Genomic DNA, 23162 nt, shown 5'->3' with positions numbered 1-23162 from the left:
GGTTTCACACAAATACCACGAATAAAGGGCGGGTGATATGATAGGCACATCCCTGAACTTGAGAATACCAGTACTGGGCAAAAAAATTATACTGAGATAAAGGATTGAGCGGCCAGTACACAGAAGATTGCTGCTCCCCAGGCTCACAACCCTTTTGCTGTGGTTGCAGCCGAGTCTGTAGCCTGATCTACCCTCCTGACCGCTGCACTCGTTTCGCTTCACTTCCACAAAGGGAATCTGACAGCCAATCATCTATACCAGTCTGCCTAAAAGCTGACAAAATAATCATCCATCTTGATTTGCTGGCTCGTGCAATACTCATATACTGTACACTACAGAAGTTGTCCAAGGATGTACTCTACTCTGTAAAGGCCTCTGAACAGTGACCCCGAAAAAAGTGCCACTGAATGATCCTACCTCTTCTCATTAGGCAGGGCTTGAAAAGGCTTATTTGGTGCTACACATCATACAAAATACTCCAGTTTTTTTAAAAACATTTATTCCAGTGATCCTGGGGCAAGCAATGATGACTTTCGTTAGAGGACATCATTAGAGGACATTGGGAAAAACCATGTAGTTTGGCCAATGAAAATAAGCACGACGCCATTTTCTTTGTGCTTACTTAATGATATACTTCTTACGTGCTATTGCAGTAGTAGGGGAAAGGGGAGGGTATTGGTGTACCATCTCTAACTTCAGGGAGTATTGCATGTCATCGTATATCAGAGTTAAAAAGGACAGGACCCACCACTAACAAACATGGTTCTCATTGTTGTGGATGCCGGAGCATAGCTGGGACTCTCCAATCTCAGGCACTCTGGGATAGCACTGGGTAGTGAGGCGTGTGGCCTTGGACAGGACCGTTCACTAACAAACAGTAGGACAGTGGTGACGTTACTGGTCATGAGGGGAGCTATCTTTAACACACAGCTTTTGGTGTTGTTCATAAGCTTCACTGAATAAGAGGGGAGAGAGCGGCTATTTGTATTTGTGTTTGTTTGTGTGTGTGTGTGTGTGTGTGTGTGTGTGTGTGCCCACATACATTATGTGGGGAGGCAGTGTGGCCAAAGTATTTATTTTTCCTAAACACAGGACTTCGCGCCTGTTCACTTGCGACCCAAATCTCACTCTCTAATAGGCATCTCTGTGGGTCTCTGGCTCTAGATCTGACACGCTAATACAACTGAGCCTTTCAGAGCACAAAGGACCACTGTCAACACAGGCGGGCCTTCTGTAAACTGTTCCCTGGCACCATGAACCAACTGTGGTGTACAAACCCTTGACGACAAAATGAGGAGAGTGGTTGCCTGTCACAAAAAGTGTTACAGAGTAAATACGCTGTTTCATTGTATACTGGAGCGAGATGTGCAAAGAACACGTGTGTGTGCCTATGGCGCGTGTTAATGTGTGCCCCAAATGCCCTCATCAAATCCATAGTCATTAACGTCGTCATCCAAGATCAGCAATCAACATTTCCATGACAGCAATTTCACCCATCAAATCAGGCACATCATTTCTGAAATTGTCCTCTCGTGAATATTTAATGAACGTGACTTTGACTGAGGATCCTCACTCGTGTTGTGTTAAAGACACAATAGTTTCATCATTAGGTGAATAGAATTGCCTTGCCAATGTCAATAGTGTTAATCAGTGTGCATGTTTGCCACTGTAACTTGGGTACTGGGAAAAAACAGTGTCACTCACTCATTCAGTCGTTCACTCCTTCATTCAGTAATTCACTACATCCTCACAAGGTAAGAGAAATGAGTTTGTCAGTGGCTCACCTGTTGAACTCGTAGATGTCTTCGATGTTTCCGAACAGGGCACACACCTGCTCTGGCCTAATGGGTAGGTCTGCCTGGTCGATGATGTGGGCCAGGTAGTCCTGCAACACAGATATAGTTGAATGCACCAATTTGTAAGTCGCTCTGGATAAGAGCGTCTGCTAAATGACTTAAATGTAAATATAGGTATAACTCAGTCACAATTCACCTGACAACAAACTGACAACATCATGACGCAAAGGAGCAAAATCTTAGAATTTAGGTGAATAGAAATAAAAGTGGATTAATTTACTTTTATTCCTACATTTTATTGTGGACCTTCCTCTTTTCATCACTGAGCATTTTAGGTCCACGCACCATCTACTAAATAAAAGTATAACGAACTAGTGCCTTGTTCATGAAACATGCTCATACCTAGTCTTGAAAACCCAGGTATGCTCCTTTTTGTATTTTCAAAGAGCTATGGACACCTATCAATTCATAACACAATGTTTTACTGTCCTATTACCACCGGGATTTATTTGGTATAAATGACTTGGTCCCGTACGGACTCGGGAGAGGAGAAGGTTGAGAGCCATACGTCCTCCGAAACACGGAAGCCAGCCGTACCAATGTGTTGGAGGAAACACCGTACAACTGGCGACACGAGTCAGCGTGCATGCACCCGGCCCGCCACAAGGAGTCGCTAGAGCACGATGGGACAAGGACATCCCGGCCGGCCAAACCCTCCACTAACCCGGACGACGCTGGGCCAATTGTGTGCCACCTCATGGGCATAACGGTAGCGGCCGGCTGCAACACGTCTGTAGTGACGCCTCTAGCACTGCGATGCAGTGCCTTAGAACGCTGCGCCACTCGGGAGGCCCCCTTTGTTTTGTACACACTTTTCCTCACGTGTCTCTGTTGTGTTTGCATTCTGTTTCTATGACAAACAAAGGATGGGGATGTATTAGGGACATCTTACTGTCTTTGATATGGAGGCACAGTATGATAGAACTGTTTCACAAGAAATTAGGGGGGCCAGAAATACAGGGTACGAGTATGGCTAATTGTGGTATGCGTGTCACTGTAGGCATGGCATCATAGAAATAGGCATGACATCACAATGCAGGAAATGGTATAAAAGCCCAAATCCACCAGTACTGATTAAGTTGTGTGACAGAGTGCTGTTGGTACATAGAATTAGGAATTAGAATACTTCAATACAATTAGAATACTTAAAGAGTAATACAATATGATCTCTATGTGTTGGTAAGTACCTTCATCTGACTTCAGTCATACCTTAATGCAGTGTCCCAAATGGCACGCTATAAAACACACACACACACACACACAGACACACACACACACACACAGACACACACACACACACACACACACACACACACACACACACACACACACACACACATATACACTGCACTACTTTTCACCCGGGCCGGCCCACAGGGCTCTGGTCAAAGGTAATGCACTATATAGTCTGGTAGTGCACAACCTTAGTCTGTTTTTTAGGAGTATTAGCTCTTTATTGTGATTGTTCAGATAACTGCGTAGAATTTTCAACGGTGACTAAAATAAGAAAAAGTTATTCGTACATGTATACTGTAGAACTGCTCATAGGCTCTTGGTGATGATTGTGTTCTTTGCATTCTCTCTCTATGGAATAAGATATATGGGATTGGTGTCTTGTGTTAATGGTGTATTTAGCCTATATGTTCTGTAAATGTTGTTTTATATGTTCTGTTACTCCTGTTAGAAGAAGAATGGCAAATGAATCGAGCAGTCCTGACCTAAGGATCAAAGGTCAGAGAGGACTCACGGATAAAAGAGAGGACGGGTCAAAGAGAGCAGAGAGCACCAGGGAGAGGTGCAACATCGTACTCTGTAAAGAAATGGAGAGGAGGTGGGAGGAGAGAGAGAGACCAAGAATCAGCGCCTAAAAGATAAGCTCCGCCGGATGGAGGAGGAAGAAGCAGAGCAGGCTCAGGAGGAAGAAGCAGAGCAGGCTCAGGAGGAAGAAGCAGAGCAGGCTCAGGAGGAAGAAGCAGAGCAGGCTCAGGAGGAAGAAGCAGAGCAGGCTCAGGAGGAAGAAGCAGAGCAGGCTCAGGAGGAAGAAGCAGAGCAGGCTCAGGAGGAAGAAGCAGAGCAGGCTCAGGAGGAAGAAGCAGAGCAGGCTCAGGAGGCCGCAAAGCCATCTTGGAGGCAGAGAGAGCGAGAAAAGGACTGGTTGAGAGGGTCAGGACCAGGATCCAGGAGGAGACCAACAGAAGAACGGAGTTGGAGGAAGAGCTAGGGAAGATCAAAGTAGGACAAGCTGGAGAAACTCCAACAAATGAAAAGGAAGATAGAGATGTGCCTTAGAAAGAATACGGAAGAGGAGTTTGAAGGACGACTACAGGAAGCTATTCAAGAGATTGAGAGGAAGAAAAATGCTGAAATGGAGTGGTTCAAGGCCATATGCAGGGAGGCGTAAAACCCGAAAGACTGATCTCCAGTTGAGACAGACGAGGATCATGAAAGCTGGTAGAGAGCGTCAACAACAGTTTGAGAGGCTAAGATGGCAGGCAAGGCAGACATTATGACAAAGATTATGAAGATGATATGACATTATATGATGACAATAACGATGATGTATGATTACATTATGATGATGATTATTCAATAGCACAATAGTGTTCGTAATTGCAATTGTTGTTAATTTAGTATTAACATTTTGAATAACAGAAAGCGAATGAGAGAATGAGTGCCCAGAGCCTGACAGAGCTGCAGGTAGAAGGTGATCAGGCTGCGCCGGAGACCCGGGGACTCATCGTGTGCAAGCCCAGGCCCCAGGCCGACCTCACACCACAGTTATGGCTCCAGACCCAGACCAGGATTCAGAGCCCGAGATGGCTGCCGAGGCTCAATGTATAGTGATGGACATCGAGCTTGATGACAACGAATGCGTCGATGTCAATGTTGTCTACAAGGGGAGGATCGTCCCTTCGTTGGTGATTGAAGAGGCCAAGCAGAGGCTCCTCAAGGAGGCAGAGGAAGCCAAGCAGAGGCTCCTCAAGGAGGCAGAGGAAGCCAAGCAGAGGCTCCTCAAGGAGGCAGAGGAAGCCGAGCAGAGGCTCCTCAAGGAGGCAGAGAAAGCCGAGCAGAGGCTCCTCAAGGAGGCAGAGGAAGCCGAGCAGAAGGCTCCTCAAGGAGGCAGAGGAAGCCGAGAAGAGGCTCCTCAAGGAGGCAGAGGAAGCCGAGAAGAGGCTCCTCAAGGAGGCAGAGGAAGCCGAGAAGAGGCTCCTCAAGGAGGCAGAGGAAGCCGAGAAGAGGCTCCTCAAGGAGGCAGAGGAAGCCGAGCAGAGGCTCCTCAAGGAGGCAGAGGAAGCCAAGCAGAGGCTCCTCAAGGAGGCAGAGGAAGCCAAGCAGAGGCTCCTCAAGGAGGCAGAGGAAGCCAAGCAGAGGCTCCTCAAGGAGGCAGAGGAAGCCGAGCAGAAGGCTCAGGCCGAAGCCTTTGAGATTGAACGTCGGAACATCATCGTGGAGCTGAAGAAGAGCCACAAACAGTTCCTGGTGGATGAAGATGAAAATGAAGCGAGAGAGGAAGAAGAGGAGAAGACAGGAGGAGCCAGAAGGCTCAGATTGCGCCAGCCTCCAGCCCGAGATCAGTGATGAAGAGGAGGACGACTTCCAAGATGAGGCAGAAAAGAAAGCGTTCATCAAAAACAGTAAGTGCAGAAGGGCGGTGTACTGGGTGGATAAAACAGTAGGTGCAGAAGGGCGGTGTACTGGGTGGATAAAACAGTAAGTGCAGAAGGGCGGTGTACTGGGTGGATAAAACAGTAAGTGCAGAAGGGCGGTGTACTGGGTGGATAAAACAGTAAGTGCAGAAGGGCGGTGTACTGGGTGGATAAAACAGTAAGTGCAGAAGGGCGGTGTACTGGGTGGATAAAACAGTAAGTGCAGAAGGGCGGTGTACTGGGTGGATAAAACAGTAAGTGCAGAAGGGCGGTGTACTGGGTGGATAAAACAGTAAGTGCAGAAGGGCGGTGTACTGGGTGGATAAAACAGTAGGTGCAGAAGGGCGGTGTACTGGGTGGATAAAACAGTAAGACAAAATTCACCAGACAAAGATGGAGAAGACCTTCGTAAATGAGGAGAAGAAAGGATTGGTCTTCAAAGATACAGGCACAAGAACAGGGCCAAGCTGCTGAGGGCAATGGAGGAACGAAAGAAGGTAGAGGAGGAATGGTTCAGGAGCCAAAAGGGGGAAGTCCCAGAAGAAGCAGGCCAAGAGGCAACAGAAGATGGAGGAGATGTCCGACGCCCAACCCTATCCAAAACAGGTACAATTCTCAGGGTTTGACCTCCTGTTGAATAAGTGTGCGTAATTTGAGTATATCACATATTATTACAAAGTAGATTATTTTGAAGGGTGCAAACTAACTGCCACAATCAGACAACATGAAGGTAAATGTAGCGCTGAACGTTCCGAGTTAGTGAAATGGGTTAAGGTTCATTTGTTTTGCGCATTAGGGAACCTCAAAACAGTTATGGGTGTGCATGCACTTGTCATTGATGAGAAATAACTTCAATTCAACATATGAAAATAGTCCATTTTTGCAGTTATAATACATTTTCAGAATTAGTCTGTGAAGTTGGCACTAATGACATTATATCCTGAAAGAGCTAATATACAGACAACAAAGTTCCATCCTGATTAAACTAATGCTCATGTCCATTTTCTCTTACATATGAGTCTTCTCCCATTGTCCTCTATTGGGGGTGAAAGACTGCCAGACAGAAACCTTTCCCCTAACTGCATATACCAGATCACTTCTCCCCTCCCGCCCCTCCTTCAAAAACACCCCCCTCCTTTTTTTTGTCCCTCCTCCTTTCTCACGTCACCTCACTGAACATTTGATCAGCCTGAATGAGACCCCCCCCCCCCACACACACACACACACACACACACACACACACTGCCCCTAATTTCTTTACTTTTTCTACTTATTTTTGCATTAAAATGGTATTTGGCTAATAAAGTCTATTTACTGAAATACTTTTTTTGATTCAAAGCCTCTTTTTTTATCTACCCTGATTGCCTCTATATTATTGTGGGTTGTATCTAACCAATACATGTCAAAGTTCAAACATATCTAACAGCAATTATTCTGAGATACTCAATTGTTACACTGATAACATGACATTTAAGTATGTTTTGAAAATTCATACTGTAGTTACCCTACCATTATCTGGATGATGTTTGACAGGACTGCTATTTTATTGTCAGATTTTTATATAAATTATGTCCGTAGACTGAAACTTGTGTCTAAAAAAAAAAGGGAGCAGTCAGTCAGCATTATTTGAGGGTCTGGGTTGACCTCTGAACTGTAAACCCTCAATAATTGAGAGTGTGTGTGTGTGTGTGTGTGTGTGTGTGTGTGTGTGTGTGTGTGTGTGTGTGTGTGTGTTGAATATTGATGCCACTTTGTGCTAAAATAATACTATGAAACCCTCCAGCTTCCAGTTGAGGTACTTCCATAGTCATTCACGTTGGGTGGAGTTGTGTGTGTGTGTGAAACAGTTAGTCATCCATCCACTAGAGGGCGTGAGTGAACAAACAACTCGCCCCAGCGGTAGCAGCAGTCTCCCTCACCCTGGTGTAACCTGACATCGGTCTCGTTTTTGTCTAGCAGTTCAAAACGCTCCGACAACAGACAGTAATCAAGCTGGTTGACCAAAATAACGCCGTTACCACCCACGTAAAAGTCAGCTTCCAATTTGGCGCAAGCGAACGCAAAAGGTATCCGCTTTACTCAATGTAAGCAAGCATCAGAGAGGAGCTTTCGCAGTCCATGTCTATGAGCTTATGTACTAGATCTGTGATGTCATGGCTTAATATGCTGCATTTTGTTCATCCTCCTGGGAATGGGAGACTTACATTATAGTACTCTTAACGTGGACAAATAAAGGATAGGAACTGTGTGTGGACTATGTACTTTAAACTGAAGTGGTCAACTCAGGTCAAGGGATCATACGAGGTGAACAGAGAACACCAGCGAGAACAGAGATGCTTCAATGACTGTGTACGTCCTGGCGGTTGTCTGAACATTTGAGTTGAGTTGTACCATGACCTAGTTGTACCATGACCTAGTTGTACCATGACCTAGTTGTACCATGACCTAGTTGTACCATGACCTAGGCCCAAAACAGGTTTTTGAAGGACACAACTTTGTTCAGTCTGGTGAATTGAGGTCAAATAAAACTGAACAAAAGCTTATGAGCGATTGTTTACAAGTACACACATAGGTGGGGCGGTGCATGCACATCAGTCTGTGTTCATCTCCGAATGCAAATCTTCATTGAAATAGTTCATTACACAATGACGTGTGTAAATTTCCCCTTATCCAAAAACACACGTACCTAATCTTTCGTAAATACACAAACGTGTTATTCAACAGATGCACATAATCTCAAGGTTTATCTTACAGTATGTACCAATTTACTTACACAAACACACATACACACACAGGTACCTACACACACATATATATATACGGGCACACACACACACACGTACGCACAAACAAGTGTAAACTGGGCTGTTGTGGAGGCATGTTAGATTACAGTCAAACTGAAATGCAGTCAAGGTATAATCAGCAAAGCAGATCAGACCTCAGATTTAGGATTAGCTCACAATGTTCAGCTGTCTATTTACACTTTCATTTCCAAATCCAACACACCCCACTCCACACTGTTAGTATCTAAACAGTTACTTTCCCCCCATGAAATAAAGCAAGATCCTAATATCAATATGTTTAAGTTTAATTTCCTTCTCAATCACAGGTTACAGTTTAGCGCCCCCTTCTGTTTAATGTGTGTATCTCTTCCCTGGCGGCCAAATAAGGGAGGTCTCCTTTTCCCTTATTCCCTGTAAATCAAGGCTTTCCTCAGTGTAAATTTGACAACATGCTCCTTGGGGACTACTTTCTCTCATCTATTCAACACATGCTGGAGATACCAAGAAGATGTGGTGATGTAGACAGACACAGCTGAGCGAGAGAGAGCGAGAGCGAGAGACACACAGGGGGAGGGAGAGGCGGGGAGGGACAGACAGAGAAAAATAGAGGGAAAGATGGAGAGACAGCGAGAAAGAGAGACAGCGAGAAAGAGAGAGACATCAAGAAAGAGAGAGAAACAGAGAGAAAGAGCGAGAAACAGAGAGAAAGAGCGAGAGACAGAGAGAGAGTGAAACAGGGAGACGGGGAGGGACAGACAGACAGAGAGAGAGACAGCGAGAAAGAAAGAGTCAGAGAGAAAGAGCGAGAGAAAGAGAGAGAGAAACAGAGACAGGGGGAGAGAGTCAGCGAGAGAGAGAGAGAGCGCGAGAGAGAAAGAGAGAGAGAGAGAGACGACCCCAGGCTAGTGCTAATGTCGGTGGCTTCATGGGTATGCTGTATGGTTGGGAACACTGGTTTGAATCTCGACTCGACCGTGGCAGAGAAGGATCCTGTTACATATGGTTGGATGAATAAATTGGGTGGGGTAGTGTTTGGAGCCGTGCCTGAATACACTGACCTATTTGGTGCAAACGTATTCGAGTCAGCATATTTCAGGAAAAACATACATAATGAATTCTAATGAATGAATACACAGGCAATCCACGTCCCAGAGGGTTATGGTATCCGCTCATCAAATACAGTCGAGAAATGGTGTCAGTGGAGATGTCATTAAAAGCACATCAAAACTATTACGTGGACTGAAGCCCACTGGATGAGTTAATAGTCCACGGTGAAATCAGTTCTTTCTGCTTCGACGGAAAAGTAAACATTCCCCGAATGTGGCTTGAAATTCCTTTGGATTTTGTGGAACACCGCTCATTTTCCAATCTTACGGATTTACCTCACTGAGGCATAGTTTTGCTAAAACATTTCCAAGTTCATGGGGAAATTCCAGCTCTTGCGAAACCCGCACACGTACAATGTATCGTTTTACATCTCTGAACCAGTTAAAGGGGCTCGAATGAAAATCAAACCAGGCACCATGGCCAGCACCCAAAATCCACAAACGTCAAAGATGGAATTGTGAGAGAAAATACTGAGTAATAAGTATGGGTTGTCTCTATGGTTGAATGACTAAACACCTCCCTCTGCAACTGGATCCTGGACTTCCTGACGGGCCGCCCCCCAGGTGGTAAGCTTCCTGACGGGCCGCCCCCCAGGTGGTAAGGGTAGGTAACGACACATCTGCCACGCTGATCCTCAACACGGGTGCCCCTCAGGGGTGCGTGCTCAGTCCCCTCCTGTACTCCCTGTTCACCCATGACTTTTTGGCCAGGCACGACTCCAACACCATCATTAAGTTTGCTGACGACACAACAGTGGTAGGTCTGATCACCGACAACGATGAGACAGCCTATAGGGAGGAGGTCAGAGACCTGGCCGTGTGGTGCCAGGATAACAACCTCTCCCTCAACGTGATCAAGACAAAGGAGATGATCGAGGACTACAGGAAAGAAAAGAGGACTGAGCACGCCCCCATTCTCATCGACGGGGCTGTAGTGGAACAGGTTGAGAGCTTCAAGTTCCTTGGTGTCCACATCACCAACAAACTATCATGGTCCAAACACACCAAGACAGTCGTGAAGAAGACACGACAAAGCCTATTCCCCCTCAGGAGACTGAAAAGATTTGGCATGGGTCCTCAGATCCTCAAAAAATTATACAACTGCACCATCGAGAGCATCCTGACTGGTTGCATCACCACCTGGTATGGCAACAGCTCAGCCTCCGACCGCAAGGCACTACAGAGGGTAGTGCGTACGGCCCAGTACATCACTGGGGCCAAGCTTCCTGCCATCCAGGACCTCTATACCAGGCGGTGTCAGAAGAATGCCCTCAAAATTGTCAAAGACTCCAGCCACCCTAGTCATAGACCGTTCTGTCTGCTACCGCACGGCAAGCGGTACCGGAGCGCCAAGTCTAGGTCCAAAAGGCTCCTCAACAGTTTCTACCCCCAAGCCATAAGACTCCTGAACAACTAATCATTGCTACCCGGACTATTTGCACTGCCCCCCCACCCCCACCCCCCTCTTTTACGCTGCTGCTACTCTGTCTATTATTTATGCATAGTCACTTTAACTCTACCCACATGTACATATTACCTCAATTATCTCGACTAGCCGGTGCCCCCGCACATTGACTCTGCACTGGTACCCCCCCTGTATATAGCCTCCCTACTGTTATTTTATTTTACTGCTGCTCTTTAGTTATTTGCTTTTATTTTATTTATTTTTTCTTTAAAAAAAATGCATTGTTGGTTAAGGGCTTGTAAGTAAGCATTTCACTGTAATGGACCCACCTGTTGTATTTGGCGCATGTGGCAAATAAAATGTGATTTGAATGGTCAGGTATGGACCTGGATGACTGTGAAGTCATCTTTGGGGGGAGGGGTGGATAGTATAGGGAGTGGCCAGGGGTGACACTGCAGTTCGTTTAATAGATTTAGGGACCCTGCCTCTGTTGTTTGATGTCTATAGAGATGCCTCCCCTTGCATCCTCCAACAACTCAACCTAGAAGAGAATAAAACTTTAGTCAATTTCAGTGAGAAATTTTGCCTTTCGCACATAAATCAACCTAGGCATGTTACCACTGATAGCAGGTTCTTCAATTAAGTCAAACAAATGTCAAGTCAGAGATACATTACAGTGATATAATGACAAGCACTGAGCAGATGCTTCTGATCCTCTACTTGTGAGGTAGTCAAGTACCAACATGCTAACAAAGACTTTCAGCCAGACTTGCAAATACTGAGCTGGAAAATGGATTTATAATGTGGGGTCAGTGGGGTCAAGGTAATGGAGTATGAGGAACTTTCCCCAAGACACTAATTTAAGGTCAGTTTAGCATTTTCCCACCTAATGGATTGAGTGATGGGGCTCACCCTAGACTTTTACCCAGCGCAAGAACTATGGGACATAGAATGTGTTCTCAGTCAATTTACCTGGTAAATTAAGGGTAAAATAAAAAAATGAATAAAAATCACAACCATATGACCTTTGTTGAGACAGAGAGAGGAACATGAATGTACCCTTATTGGCTAATCGGGGGTTCTGAGCTGTAATTTCATATGTTTACTATGTTGATGGATCAGTTGGCATGCAAATGACGTGTAAGATTATATACAGAGTTCCTGAAGGTCGATAACACCATGTCAAGTTAGCTGAGAGCTCTTCTACAGACAGAAATCAGTTATTTGAGTGGGATCTTGCTCATTTATTTTTTGATGTCTAATTCTGGAGAGCCGCCTTTTGGGCACTCATGACTTTGTCGAGAAATGAAGTACTCCAATCCTAACCCTAGCCAAATCAAGTACTCCAACCCTAACCTTAGCCAAATCAAGTACTCCAACCCTAACCCTAGCCAAATCAAGTACTCCAACCCTAACCCTAGCCAAATCAAGTACTCCAACCCTAACCCTAGCCAAATCAAGTACTCCAACCCTAACCCTAGCCAAATCAAGTACTCCAACCCTAACCCTAGTCAAATCAAGTACTCCAACCCTAACCCTAGTCAAATCAAGTACTCCAACCCTAACCCTAGCCAAATCAAGTACTCCAACCCTAACCTTAGCCCAATCAAGTACTCCAACCCTAACCTTAGCCCAATCAAGTACTCCAACCCTAACCTTAGCCCAATCAAGTACTCCAACCCTAACCCTAGCCAAATCAAGTACTCCAACCCTAACCCTAGCCAAATCAAGTACTCCAACCCTAACCTTAGCCAAATCAAGTACTCCAACCCTAACCTTAGCCCAATCAAGTACTCCAACCCTAACCTTAGCCAAATCAAGTACTCCAACCCTAACCTTAGCCAAATCAAGTACTCCAACCCTAACCTTAGCCCAATCAAGTACTCCAACACTAACCTTAGCCCAATCAAGTACTCCAACCCTAACCTTAGCCCAATCAAGTACTCCAACCCTAACCCTAGCCTAATCAAGTACTACAACCCTAACCCTAGCCAAATCAAGTACCCAATAGATTTCAGGACGAAAAAGCGAAGAAATGTCTTTACTACTTCTAATAAATGTGATGGTAACGATAACGCTAAATTGAAAGATTTATGATAACAACAACTACTACTACTTTACATGTTGTGGTTATCATTGTCCCGTTAGCAATTGTCCATATTAGCAGACTTATTTCAAACATCACATTCCTCTAGTAAAGGATACTTTTCATTATTATGAATATCAGTAAAATGTCCTTGATAAATGGTCAGTTCAGTCAGTATCGATCATTTTCGGTTTATCATCCCAGCTCTAGTATGTTGGTAGCTACATAAGTTGTTGCCAAATATCCTAAAAGTATTATCATTCCAGAGTATCATCCTGGTCCTTTAAAATGAAACGGTGCTACAGTTTCAAGATGTAATTTATCATAGGATGATGAGAAAACATATTTCACTCATTTAGGTTTTCATGGCATTCATTTTATATATGATTGCAATTTCTAAGAGTACTGTGTCTAGCTAACAAATATACAATTATCAAGAGGAAGACATGCATGAGAGAACGAGTGTATGAGCAGCCAATAGTTTTCCCAGCAGGCTTTGCTTGACTGAGCTCTCGACTGATGCGTTTGAGTGTGTGTGTGTGTGTGTGTGTGGATGAGTGTGAGTGTGTGGATGAGTGAGAGTGTGTGGATGAGTGAGAGTGTGTGGATGAGTGTGTGTGTGTGGATGAGTGTGTGTGTGTGGATGAGTGAGAGTGTGTGGATGAGTGTGTGTGTGTGGATGAGTGTGTGTGTGTGTGTGGATGAGTGTGTGTGTGTGTGTGGATGAGTGTGTGTGTGTGTGTGGATGAGTGTGAGTGTGTGGATGAGTGTGAGTGTGTGGATGAGTGAGAGTGTGTGGATGAGTGTGTGTGTGTGGATGAGTGAGAGTGTGTGGATGAGTGAGAGTGTGTGGATGAGTGTGTGTGTGTGGATGAGTGAGAGTGTGTGGATGAGTGAGAGTGTGTGGATGAGTGTGTGTGTGTGGATGAGTGTGTGTGTGTGGATGAGTGAGAGTGTGTGGATGAGTGAGAGTGTGTGGATGAGTGTGTGTGTGTGGATGAGTGTGTGTGTGTGGATGAGTGAGAGTGTGTGGATGAGTGAGAGTGTGTGGATGAGTGTGTGTGTGTGGATGAGTGTGTGTGTGTGTGTGGATGAGTGTGTGTGTGTGTGTGGATGAGTGTGTGTGTGTGGATGAGTGTGTGTGTGTGTGTGGATGAGTGTGTGTGTGTGGATGAGTGTGTGTGTGTGTGTGGATGAGTGTGTGTGTGTGTGTGGATGAGTGTGAGTGTGTGTGTGGATGAGTGTGTGTGTGTGTGTGGATGAGTGTGAGTGTGTGAGTTAAAAGCATAGTATGTGTGTACAGTATGTAAGTGTTCTGCTTGAGTGTGGTGTGTGTGTGTGTGTGTGTAAACCACAGCTGGTCTGGAATAACAGAGCACACTCCTTTGTAAAAACACTATACCAGCATGGTGTGTGTGTGTGTGTGTGTACACGTGCATCAAATCAAATCAAATTTTATTGGTCACATACACATATTTAGCAGACGTTATTGCGGGTGTAGCGAAATGCTTGTGTTCCTAGCTCCAACAGTGCAGTAGTTTCTAACAATTCACAACGAGCAATGTCGGAGTGGCATTGACTAAAATACAGTAGAATAGAATACAGTATATGCACACATATGAGATGAGTAAAGTATGTAGATATTTCCACACGAGTGTATGGCATTTGCAAAGTTGTCATGTTTGCATTATGTTTGATTAATCATTCAGTGCTGTGCATAAAATGGACACGTCTCCACATGCAACATCCTGTATGAAAGCTGAAAGACATTGACTTGTCTGCTCAAGGACCGGCATGATCCTCCAGTCAAGACCCATTGTTATGCAATGAGATGATCCCGCAGCATTAGTCTTAAAGGGTTAATAATAGTGACTGACATCACTGGGCTGGAGACAGCATACCTGGAATCCATGGATTCCTATATCCACCCACTGATAATAAGTCATTGATAAAAGTAAAATGTTCAAATCAGTTCCATACAGTCGAGAGAACTGGCTGAAATGGAGTGGCATGTGGCTAAATGTGGTCACAAGCCTTGACACACGAAGAAGAGACATGTTCGTGCTGCAGTCTCTTTTGCACACAGACAAACCTGCTTAGCCCCCTACGCTGCACTGATCTGACCCCGCTAACAGGATTAGCCATTTAAGTGAATGACAGCTCTCCAGCAAAGCTCTTTTGGAGTTACTCAACTTGCGTGAGATTGAAGGATTCAACACAGCATGAGGCCTTCCTACTGCCGACAACTAAATCCTCATAGCTATCTACGAATAGCCCAGCCAATCACCCGACGTGACACCAGATGAAAAGACCCTTGTTTACGTTGTCAATCTCTTTGATCCAAACATGGTTTCCATGTGTTTTTATGAGCACTGCCATCCCAGACACAACACACAGTTAATCGGTGACTGTCCTTCAGACTGACCTCTCGTTGCCCTTTTTGTTTGTGCATGGCTTTAAGATTAGGCCAATCATGGGACTGGCTTGACAGAGGGGGCGTGCTAATGGGAGTTGGACCCTTGTGTGACTTGTCTAAGGGGTTGTGAGGAGTAAGCCCACCCGTCACAGGCGAACATCCCAGGCCTGCGACACCGTCTGCCCGCCAGTGTCCCTCAAGTTAAGGGCGCCTTTTCTACACCCTGGGATATTCGCATAATCTCCTTATAAATCAGTTTTCATTGTGATATTTCACATAAACAGCCTACTCACTATACACAGAACTGTTATGATTTGACCACCAGCAGTGTATAGAGGGATACAGGCAAATTCTGTATAGGCAAAACTTTGACAGAGCTCTTTCGTAATAAAGGCATTTCACTGCAATTGTACAGGCAAACCAACAAATACCAAGGTCAATGTGACTGTGTAATGCTTGGGAGCGCTTTAAAGTAGAGAGAATACTTTGTCACGTACCTCCACGATGCTGCGCAGATCCCTCACATACATGCGCTCCGTCTCGATGATCTCCATGACCACCCGGTCCAAGTAGGTGATCTTGGGATTGGGCGCCATGGCGTTGGCTGCAAAGGGCGATAACGGGGGCGTGTGGCGTGCGCTGGCAGCCCGCGAGGGCGTGGCAGTGTTGTTGTTGTTAAACTGGTCGAACTTCCTGCCACGCGAAACCAGTCCTTCCCCAGAAGGGTCCGCCGTATCAGGTTGCTGGCGTACCTGATCGCCGGCGCCCACCGGAGGACTCAGCTCCAAGTCTATGTCGTCTCCGGTGGGGGGCACGGAGCCGCCAGGTGGGGGCAGAGCGGGGCTGTCGTCCCGGGACGAACCGGACCCCGAGGACAAGGTGGAGACCAGGCTCACGGGGCGCTGGCCAGCGGAGGGGAAGTCGGAGCAGTCGGAGGGCGTGGCGGAGGGTGTCCGCTCATTACTACTGATGGAGGCGGTGGACAAACGGGGGGATTCTGGAAGGAGAAGAGGACAGGGAGTTAGTGAAAACGGATGTACATTCTGACTGACATTGGTGGAAGTCATTCTGACTGGTCATCCAACAGTGGGAAAAGCTAACCCACCAAATCACAATCAATTCGCCTGAGTTTTCTGAAGCAAAATCAAAGATGAGTAAAGATCTAGTCATCACTTGACCAATCAACTCAAGTCCCTCACTAAGAAATAGCAGAGCAAAGATGCCTTGCGATTGCTGCACCAGAATTTAACCCCTATTGAAATCATACAGCAACTGAAGTTTCCTATCAGGAAGAAACAGATGAATAATGGCATTGCATTTTATCAGTCAGTGTGCCTTGTTATATATTCTGCAAAATAAAATGTATCCACCTGATTAAATACCGCATGTAAACAAGTTGGCTTTACTCGATTCGTTTTGAGAGCTGCAATTATGATTCACTGGTCAGGAGAAGAACATCTTATGCGTCAATGCAGTGCAGAATCCATTGCTACAGTGTATAATGCCTATCATAAGTATTCACGCCCCTTGGATTTCTTCACATTTTATCGTGTTACAAAGTGGGATTAAATTGGATTTGTCATTTTTTTGTCAACAATCTACACAAAAAAGTGGAAGCAACATTTTTTATTATAATTTTTTAAAAATGAAAAATAAAACACTAAATTTACCTTGATTAGATAAGTATTCACCCCCGAGTCAATACGTTAGAAACCCCAATGTGGTGGCGATCATGGCTAGACAACAACGTTAATGTCTTGCCATAGATTTTCAAGCAGATTTAAGTCAAAACTGTAACTCGGCAACTCAGGAACATTCACTGTCTTCTTGGTAAGAAACACCAGTGTAGATTTGGCCTTGTGTTGTAGGTTGTTGTCCTGCTGAAAGGTTCCTCTCAGTGCCTGGTGTAAAGCAGACTGAAGCAGGTTTTCCTCTAAAATTGTGCCTGTGCAAAGCTGTCATCAAGGCAAAGGGTGACTATTTGAAGAATCTCAAATATAAAATATATTTTGATTTGTTTAACACTTTTTTGGTTACTACATGATTCCATATGTGTTATTTCATAGTTTTGATGTCTTCACTATTATTCTACAATGTAGAAAATAGTAAAAATAATGAAAAACCCTTGAATGAGTAGGTGTGTCCAAACTTTTGACTGGTAGTGTACTTAGTGATGTGTGGTGTTGGATTTGACCCAACCATAAGGCTTTGCATTTAGGAAGAAAAGTGTATTCTTGTGGTGTGTTTTTTTTTTTCAGGATTACTTTAGGCCTTTAATTTTTATTCCTCTTTTCACTGTCATTTAGGTCATTATTGTTGAGTCACTACAATGTTGTTGATCCATCCTCAGTTTTCTCCCATCACAGCCCTTGAAGTCTATAGCTGTTTTAAAATCACCAATGCCTGCAACATCCTCCAGCATGACCGGTTTGGCGGTGGGTCAGTCATGGTGTGGGGTGGCATTTCTTTGGGGGGCCGCACAGCCCTCCATGTGCTCGCCAGAGGTAGCCTGACTGCCATTAGGTACCGAGATGAGATCCTCAGACCCCTTGTGAGACCAAATGCTGGTGCGGTTGGCCCTGGGTTCCTCCTAATGCAAGACAATGCTAGACCTCATGTGGCTGGAGTGTGTCAGCAGTTCCTGCAAGAGGAAGGCATTGATGCTATGGACCGCCCGTTCCCCAGACCTGAATCCAATTGAGCACATCTGGGACATCATGTCTCGCTCCATCCACCAACGCCACGTTGCACCACAGACTGTCCAGGAGTTGGCGGATGCTTTAGTCCAGGTCTGGGAGGAGATCCCTCAGGAGACCATCCGCCACCTCATCAGGAGCATGCCCAGGCGTTGTAGGGAGGTCATACAGGCACGTGGAGGCCACACACACTACTGAGCCTCATTTTGACTTGTTTTAAGGCCATTACATCAAAGTTGGATCAGCCTGTAGTGTGGTTTTCCACTTTAATTTTGAGGGTGACTCCAAATCCAGACCTCCATGGGTTGATACATTTGATTTCCATTGATAATTTTTGTGTGATTTTGTTGTCAGCACATTCAACTATGTAAATTTAATAAAATTATTTAATTCATTCAGATCTAGGATGTGTTATTTTAGTGTTCCCTTTATTTTTTTGAGCAGTGTATTTCAATCCCACTTTGTAACGCAACAAAATGTGGAAAAAATCCAAGGGGGGTGAATTCTTATGATATACACTGTATAAACACACACTACGCTACATACAGTGCATTCGTAAAGTAATCAGACCCCTTGACTTTTTACACATTTTGTTACAGCCTTATTATAAAATTGATAATCGTTTTTTCCCCCTCATCAATCTACACACAATACCCCATAATATCAAAGCAAAAACTGTTTTTTTTACATGTTTGTAAATGTATTACAAATAAAAAACTGAAATATCACATTTACATAAATATTCAGACCCTTTCCTCAGTACTGTGTTGAAGCACCTTTGGCAGCAATTACAGCCTTGAGTCTTCTTGGGTATGATGCTACAAGCTTAGCACACCTGTATTGGGGAGTTTCTCCCATTCCTCTCTGCAGATCCTCTTAAGCTCTGTCAGGTTGGATGTAGAGCGTCGCTGAAGAGTTTTTTTTCAGGTCTCTCCAGAGATATTCAATCGGGTTCAAGTCTGGGCTCTGGCTGGACCACTCAAGGACATTCAGAGACTTGTCCCGAAGCCACTCCTGCGTTGTGTGGGCTGTGTGCCTAGGGTCGTTATCCTGTTGGAAGGTGATTATTCACCCCAGTCTCAGGTCCTGAGCGCTCTGGAGCAGGTTTTCATCAAGGATCTCTCTGTACTTTGCTCCGTTCATCTTTCCCTCGATCCTGACTAGTCTCCCAGTCCCTGTTGCTGAAAAACATCCCCACAGCATGATGCTTCCACCACCATGCTTCACTGTAGGGACGGTGCCAGGTTTCCTCCAGGCGTGACGCTTGGCATTCAGGCCAAAGAGTTCAATCTTGGTTTCATCAGACCAGATAATCTTGTTTCTCATGGTCTGAGTCCTTTAGGTGCCTTTTGGCAAACTCCAAGTGGGCTGTCATGTGCCTTTTACTGAGGAGTGGCTTCCGTCTGGCCACTCTACCATAAAGGCCTGAGTGGTGGAGTGCTGCAGAGATGGTTGTCCTCTGTCAAAAATGTTTTGGTACCCTTTCCCAGATCCATGCCTCGACACAATCCTGTCTCGGAGCACTATGGACAATTCCTTTGACCTCATGGCTTGGTTTTTGCTCTGACATGCACTGTCAACTGTGGGACCTTATATAGACAGGTGTGTGCCTTTCCAATTAATGTCCAATGAATCGAATTTACCACAGGTGGACCAATCAAGTTGTAGAAACATCTCAATGATGATCAATGGAAACAGGATGCACCTGAGCTCAATTGAGTCTCATAGCAAAGGGTCTGAATACTTCTGTTAATAAGGTATGTTTTTTTTATACATTTGCAAAAAAAATATTTTAAAAAACAGTTTTCACTGTCATTATGGGGTATTGTGTGTAGATTGATGAGGGGGGAAAAATGAATTTAATCAATTTTAGAATAATAATAACAAAATGTGGAAAAAGTCAAGGGGTCTGAATACTTTCCGAATGCACTGTACACTACACACACACTAGATACACCACACATACACTATACTAAATAAACTACACGTATTAATACTTATGATATCCACTGTATATACACTACATACAATACAAGTACTGAGATACAGCAGAGTACCAAAACTGTTCACGAAATGAAGACAGTGACACCGTGTTCTGCTTTTGATATACTAGTGTTCATGAGGGAACGACTGGCTGATCTTTTTATAAAATCGATTAAATGAACAAATAGCCGTTTCCCTTTGTCTGGCTTCTCCCTGAAGCCTGAGCCTTTTACCATCAATTCAGAGGGTCTTATTCATGTAGATTTTTCTCATTTCCGAAATGTCTAACCAAGGGATTGGCTAACCACGCTTTTGGAATACTGGATAGATTTTCTTTCAGCATTAAAGCCTGTGTGTTCCATCTGAGAAAGGGAGGAAGAAAGGAGGAGGTGGAGAAGGGAGGAAGAAAGGAGGAGGTGGAGAAGGGTGGAGGTGGAGAAGGGAGGAAGAAAGGAGGAGGTGGAGAAGGGTGGAGGTGGAGAAGGGAGGAAGAAAGGAGGAGGTGGAGAAGGGAGGAAGGGAGGAGGAGGTGGAGAAGGGTGGAGGTGGAGAAGGGAGGAAGAAAGGAGGAGGTGGAGAAGGGAGGAAGGGAGGAGGAGGTGGAGAAGGGTGGAGGTGGAGAAGGGAGGAAGAAAGGAGGAGGTGGAGAAGGGTGGAGGTGGAGAAGGGAGGAAGAAAGGAGGAGGTGGAGAAGGGAGGAAGAAAGGAGGAGGTGGAGAAGGGAGGAAGAAAGGAGGAGGTGGAGAAAGGAGGAGGTGGAGAAGGGAGGAGGTGGAGAAGGGAGGAAGAAAGGAGGAGGTGGAGAAGGGAGGAAGAAAGGAGGAGGTGGAGAAGGGAGGAAGAGAGGAGGAGGTGGAGAAGGGAGGAAGAAAGGAGGAGGTGGAGAAGGGTGGAGGTGGAGAAGGGAGGAAGAAAGGAGGAGGTGGAGAAGGGAGGAAGAAAGGAGGAGGTGGAGAAGGGAGGAGGTGGAGAAGGGAGGAAGAAAGGAGGAGGTGGAGAAGGGAGGAGGTGGAGAAGGGAGGAAGAAAGGAGGAGGTGGAGAAGGGAGGAGGTGGAGAAGGGAGGAAGAAAGGAGGAGGGGGAGAAGGGAGGAAGAGAGGAGGAGGTGGAGAAGGGAGGAAGAAAGGAGGAGGTGGAGAAGGGAGGAAGAAAGGAGGAGGTGGAGAAGGGACATGGGACATGTTTTAGGTGTGTACCAGAACGAAGGACCGATCCCGCATTTGAACAGCCTGGTCATGCTGAAGATGGCCTTAAAGGTAAGCTGAACCTAAAACTGTGGTTAGGGGCAACTTCAGCCTCAAGTATTACAAAGGACCTCTGTGAGGTCATTCTAAAATGTGCCTGAATTAAAACACCACATCCTCTGGAAAATCCAGAAATACAGTAATTTCCTTCTGGATCAGAGGGAGCTTTTCCATTCACAACGAATTAATTTTGTGTTAACATTGGGACAGAAAGAGTTGGTGGAAAAGTCATGGTGGACTTGGGAGACCTCCTAGCTGAGAGGTTGGAGTAGTGGTCATTTTACAGAATGGCCACATGCTTTGAGGTCGATCATGAGGCATCGGGTCCTCAGCACCCCATAAAGTCTACGGATACTAACAAGTCCATAATGGTAAAGACAGCGCTGCTATGATAATACAGTATACGACTTTAGCGTCCATTAAAAGGTTGAAGGAAACATTTAACAACCATATAGGGCCTATCCACTTCTGTTCTGTATATCATCTTTTGATTATATCGTATAGTTCCAGTAGACAAGCACAAAAACATACATATACCAAAGCAAATAGCGAAACATATAGGTAATGACCGCTTGGTTCTTTTACAATGCAAATGCATATAACATTGCATGAGGACATCACTTTGAACGACGCATCAGCCGGAAAGCACCCTCAGGTTTTGTTTGTGTGACTAGTTGCTTGGTAACTATCATTTCATAACTGAATAAAGGGAAATGTATGCCACAGTTTTATAATATATGCAAATAATTGACCATGACATGACCCATTTTGTTCACTCCACAGGATTTGCGCCCATGTCATCAAATAGTTACATAATGAATGTATGATTATGTCATTGCAAAACAAGAGTGCTTCCCGAGATAAAAATTAAGACAAATTACAGAATTATTACTACACACACTGTGAGGTGTCACACATTCCCAAACGAAATAAGCAACCTAAAATATCAACATTTGCAAACATACGCCAGAACCTCACACCATCACAGCATTAGTGACCTCTAAATAGGATCTGCAGAGATGATGCAATTAAGTAAAGTCCTGCCATTCCAAAGAGCCCAAAACATCTGTCACAAACATTAGGACAACATACTGTAAATCGTATTAGTTTGAACCGCTGGAAAATTTACACTGTAGCTTCCTCAAAACACCAGCAGGCAAACACACAAGACATTCCACAGCTGTTAACAAGGGTCAGAAATAAAATGGGTTTCTGGTGGAAGACTGTTCTCCGACCATAACACATTGCTGCATGTTGACTCCCTGATGAGCCAAGAGGAAACAGGATATGACTCAGAAGGGGAAGATCATTTATTGACATAGTAAGCTGATCAATAAAGCACGTGGTGAGAAAAGCTATGAGAGTAATACGATCCCTTAGTCACAAAGCACAAACAAAATACACACTAGCATCCCACTTAATAGCAATGCATTGGGCATGTATTCTAAGTAGTGTGTCAGTATGGACATTGGAACAGAGAATCATAAAATCAGCCTACAAGGAACATGACTGAGCGAATTATAACTTCGTATTTGATCTGAAAAGTCCTGCCTACTTGGAGAACTGGTTATGAACAACTCATTTGCAGTCAGGAACATGGTCACAAACAGTCAATGCGTGATATATGATACCAAGACTTACTAAAAACATCTAGGGCCAGTTTCACAGACTCTGCCTAACTCCGCCTAGTCCTGAACTAAAAAGCATGAAAGTGCTTCGTAATCCAATATTAGTCTATACCAAAACATGTCAAGGTTTTTTCGAAGTTCTCTTCCAGAATGAAATTGAGTAACGGGAAATCATATCTGTGATGAAGATGAGCCGACATGAAGATCACATGACGAACTCGAAACAGACTGACTTTTCTGTTTGTAATGAAGGACACAACGTTCCCACGAGATTGTCAAGAATCAGGATCCACTCTCCTCATGGGTGTTTAC

The 23162-nt window shown here is 44.8% G+C and overlaps 1 protein-coding gene across 1 annotated transcript in view; it reads right to left on the bottom strand.

The window, feature by feature from the left end:
* The window catches only part of LOC311108543 (pleckstrin homology domain-containing family G member 3), a 112790-nt gene that overhangs the window by 21787 nt on the left and 67841 nt on the right, over positions 1-23162 (bottom strand). The window contains exons 4-5 of the mRNA XM_084151189.1: positions 15797-16296; positions 1785-1885 (exon numbers count right to left, since the gene is read on the bottom strand). Coding sequence (XP_084007315.1) covers positions 1785-1885; positions 15797-16296 — 601 coding nt within the window. The remainder of the gene's footprint in view (positions 1-1784; positions 1886-15796; positions 16297-23162) is intronic.

The sequence above is a fragment of the Coregonus lavaretus genome (genome assembly GCF_964263955.1).
Source record: "Coregonus lavaretus genome assembly, chromosome: 33".
NCBI lineage: Eukaryota > Metazoa > Chordata > Actinopteri > Salmoniformes > Salmonidae > Coregonus > Coregonus lavaretus.
This window is presented reverse-complemented; position numbering and strand designations above follow the sequence as displayed.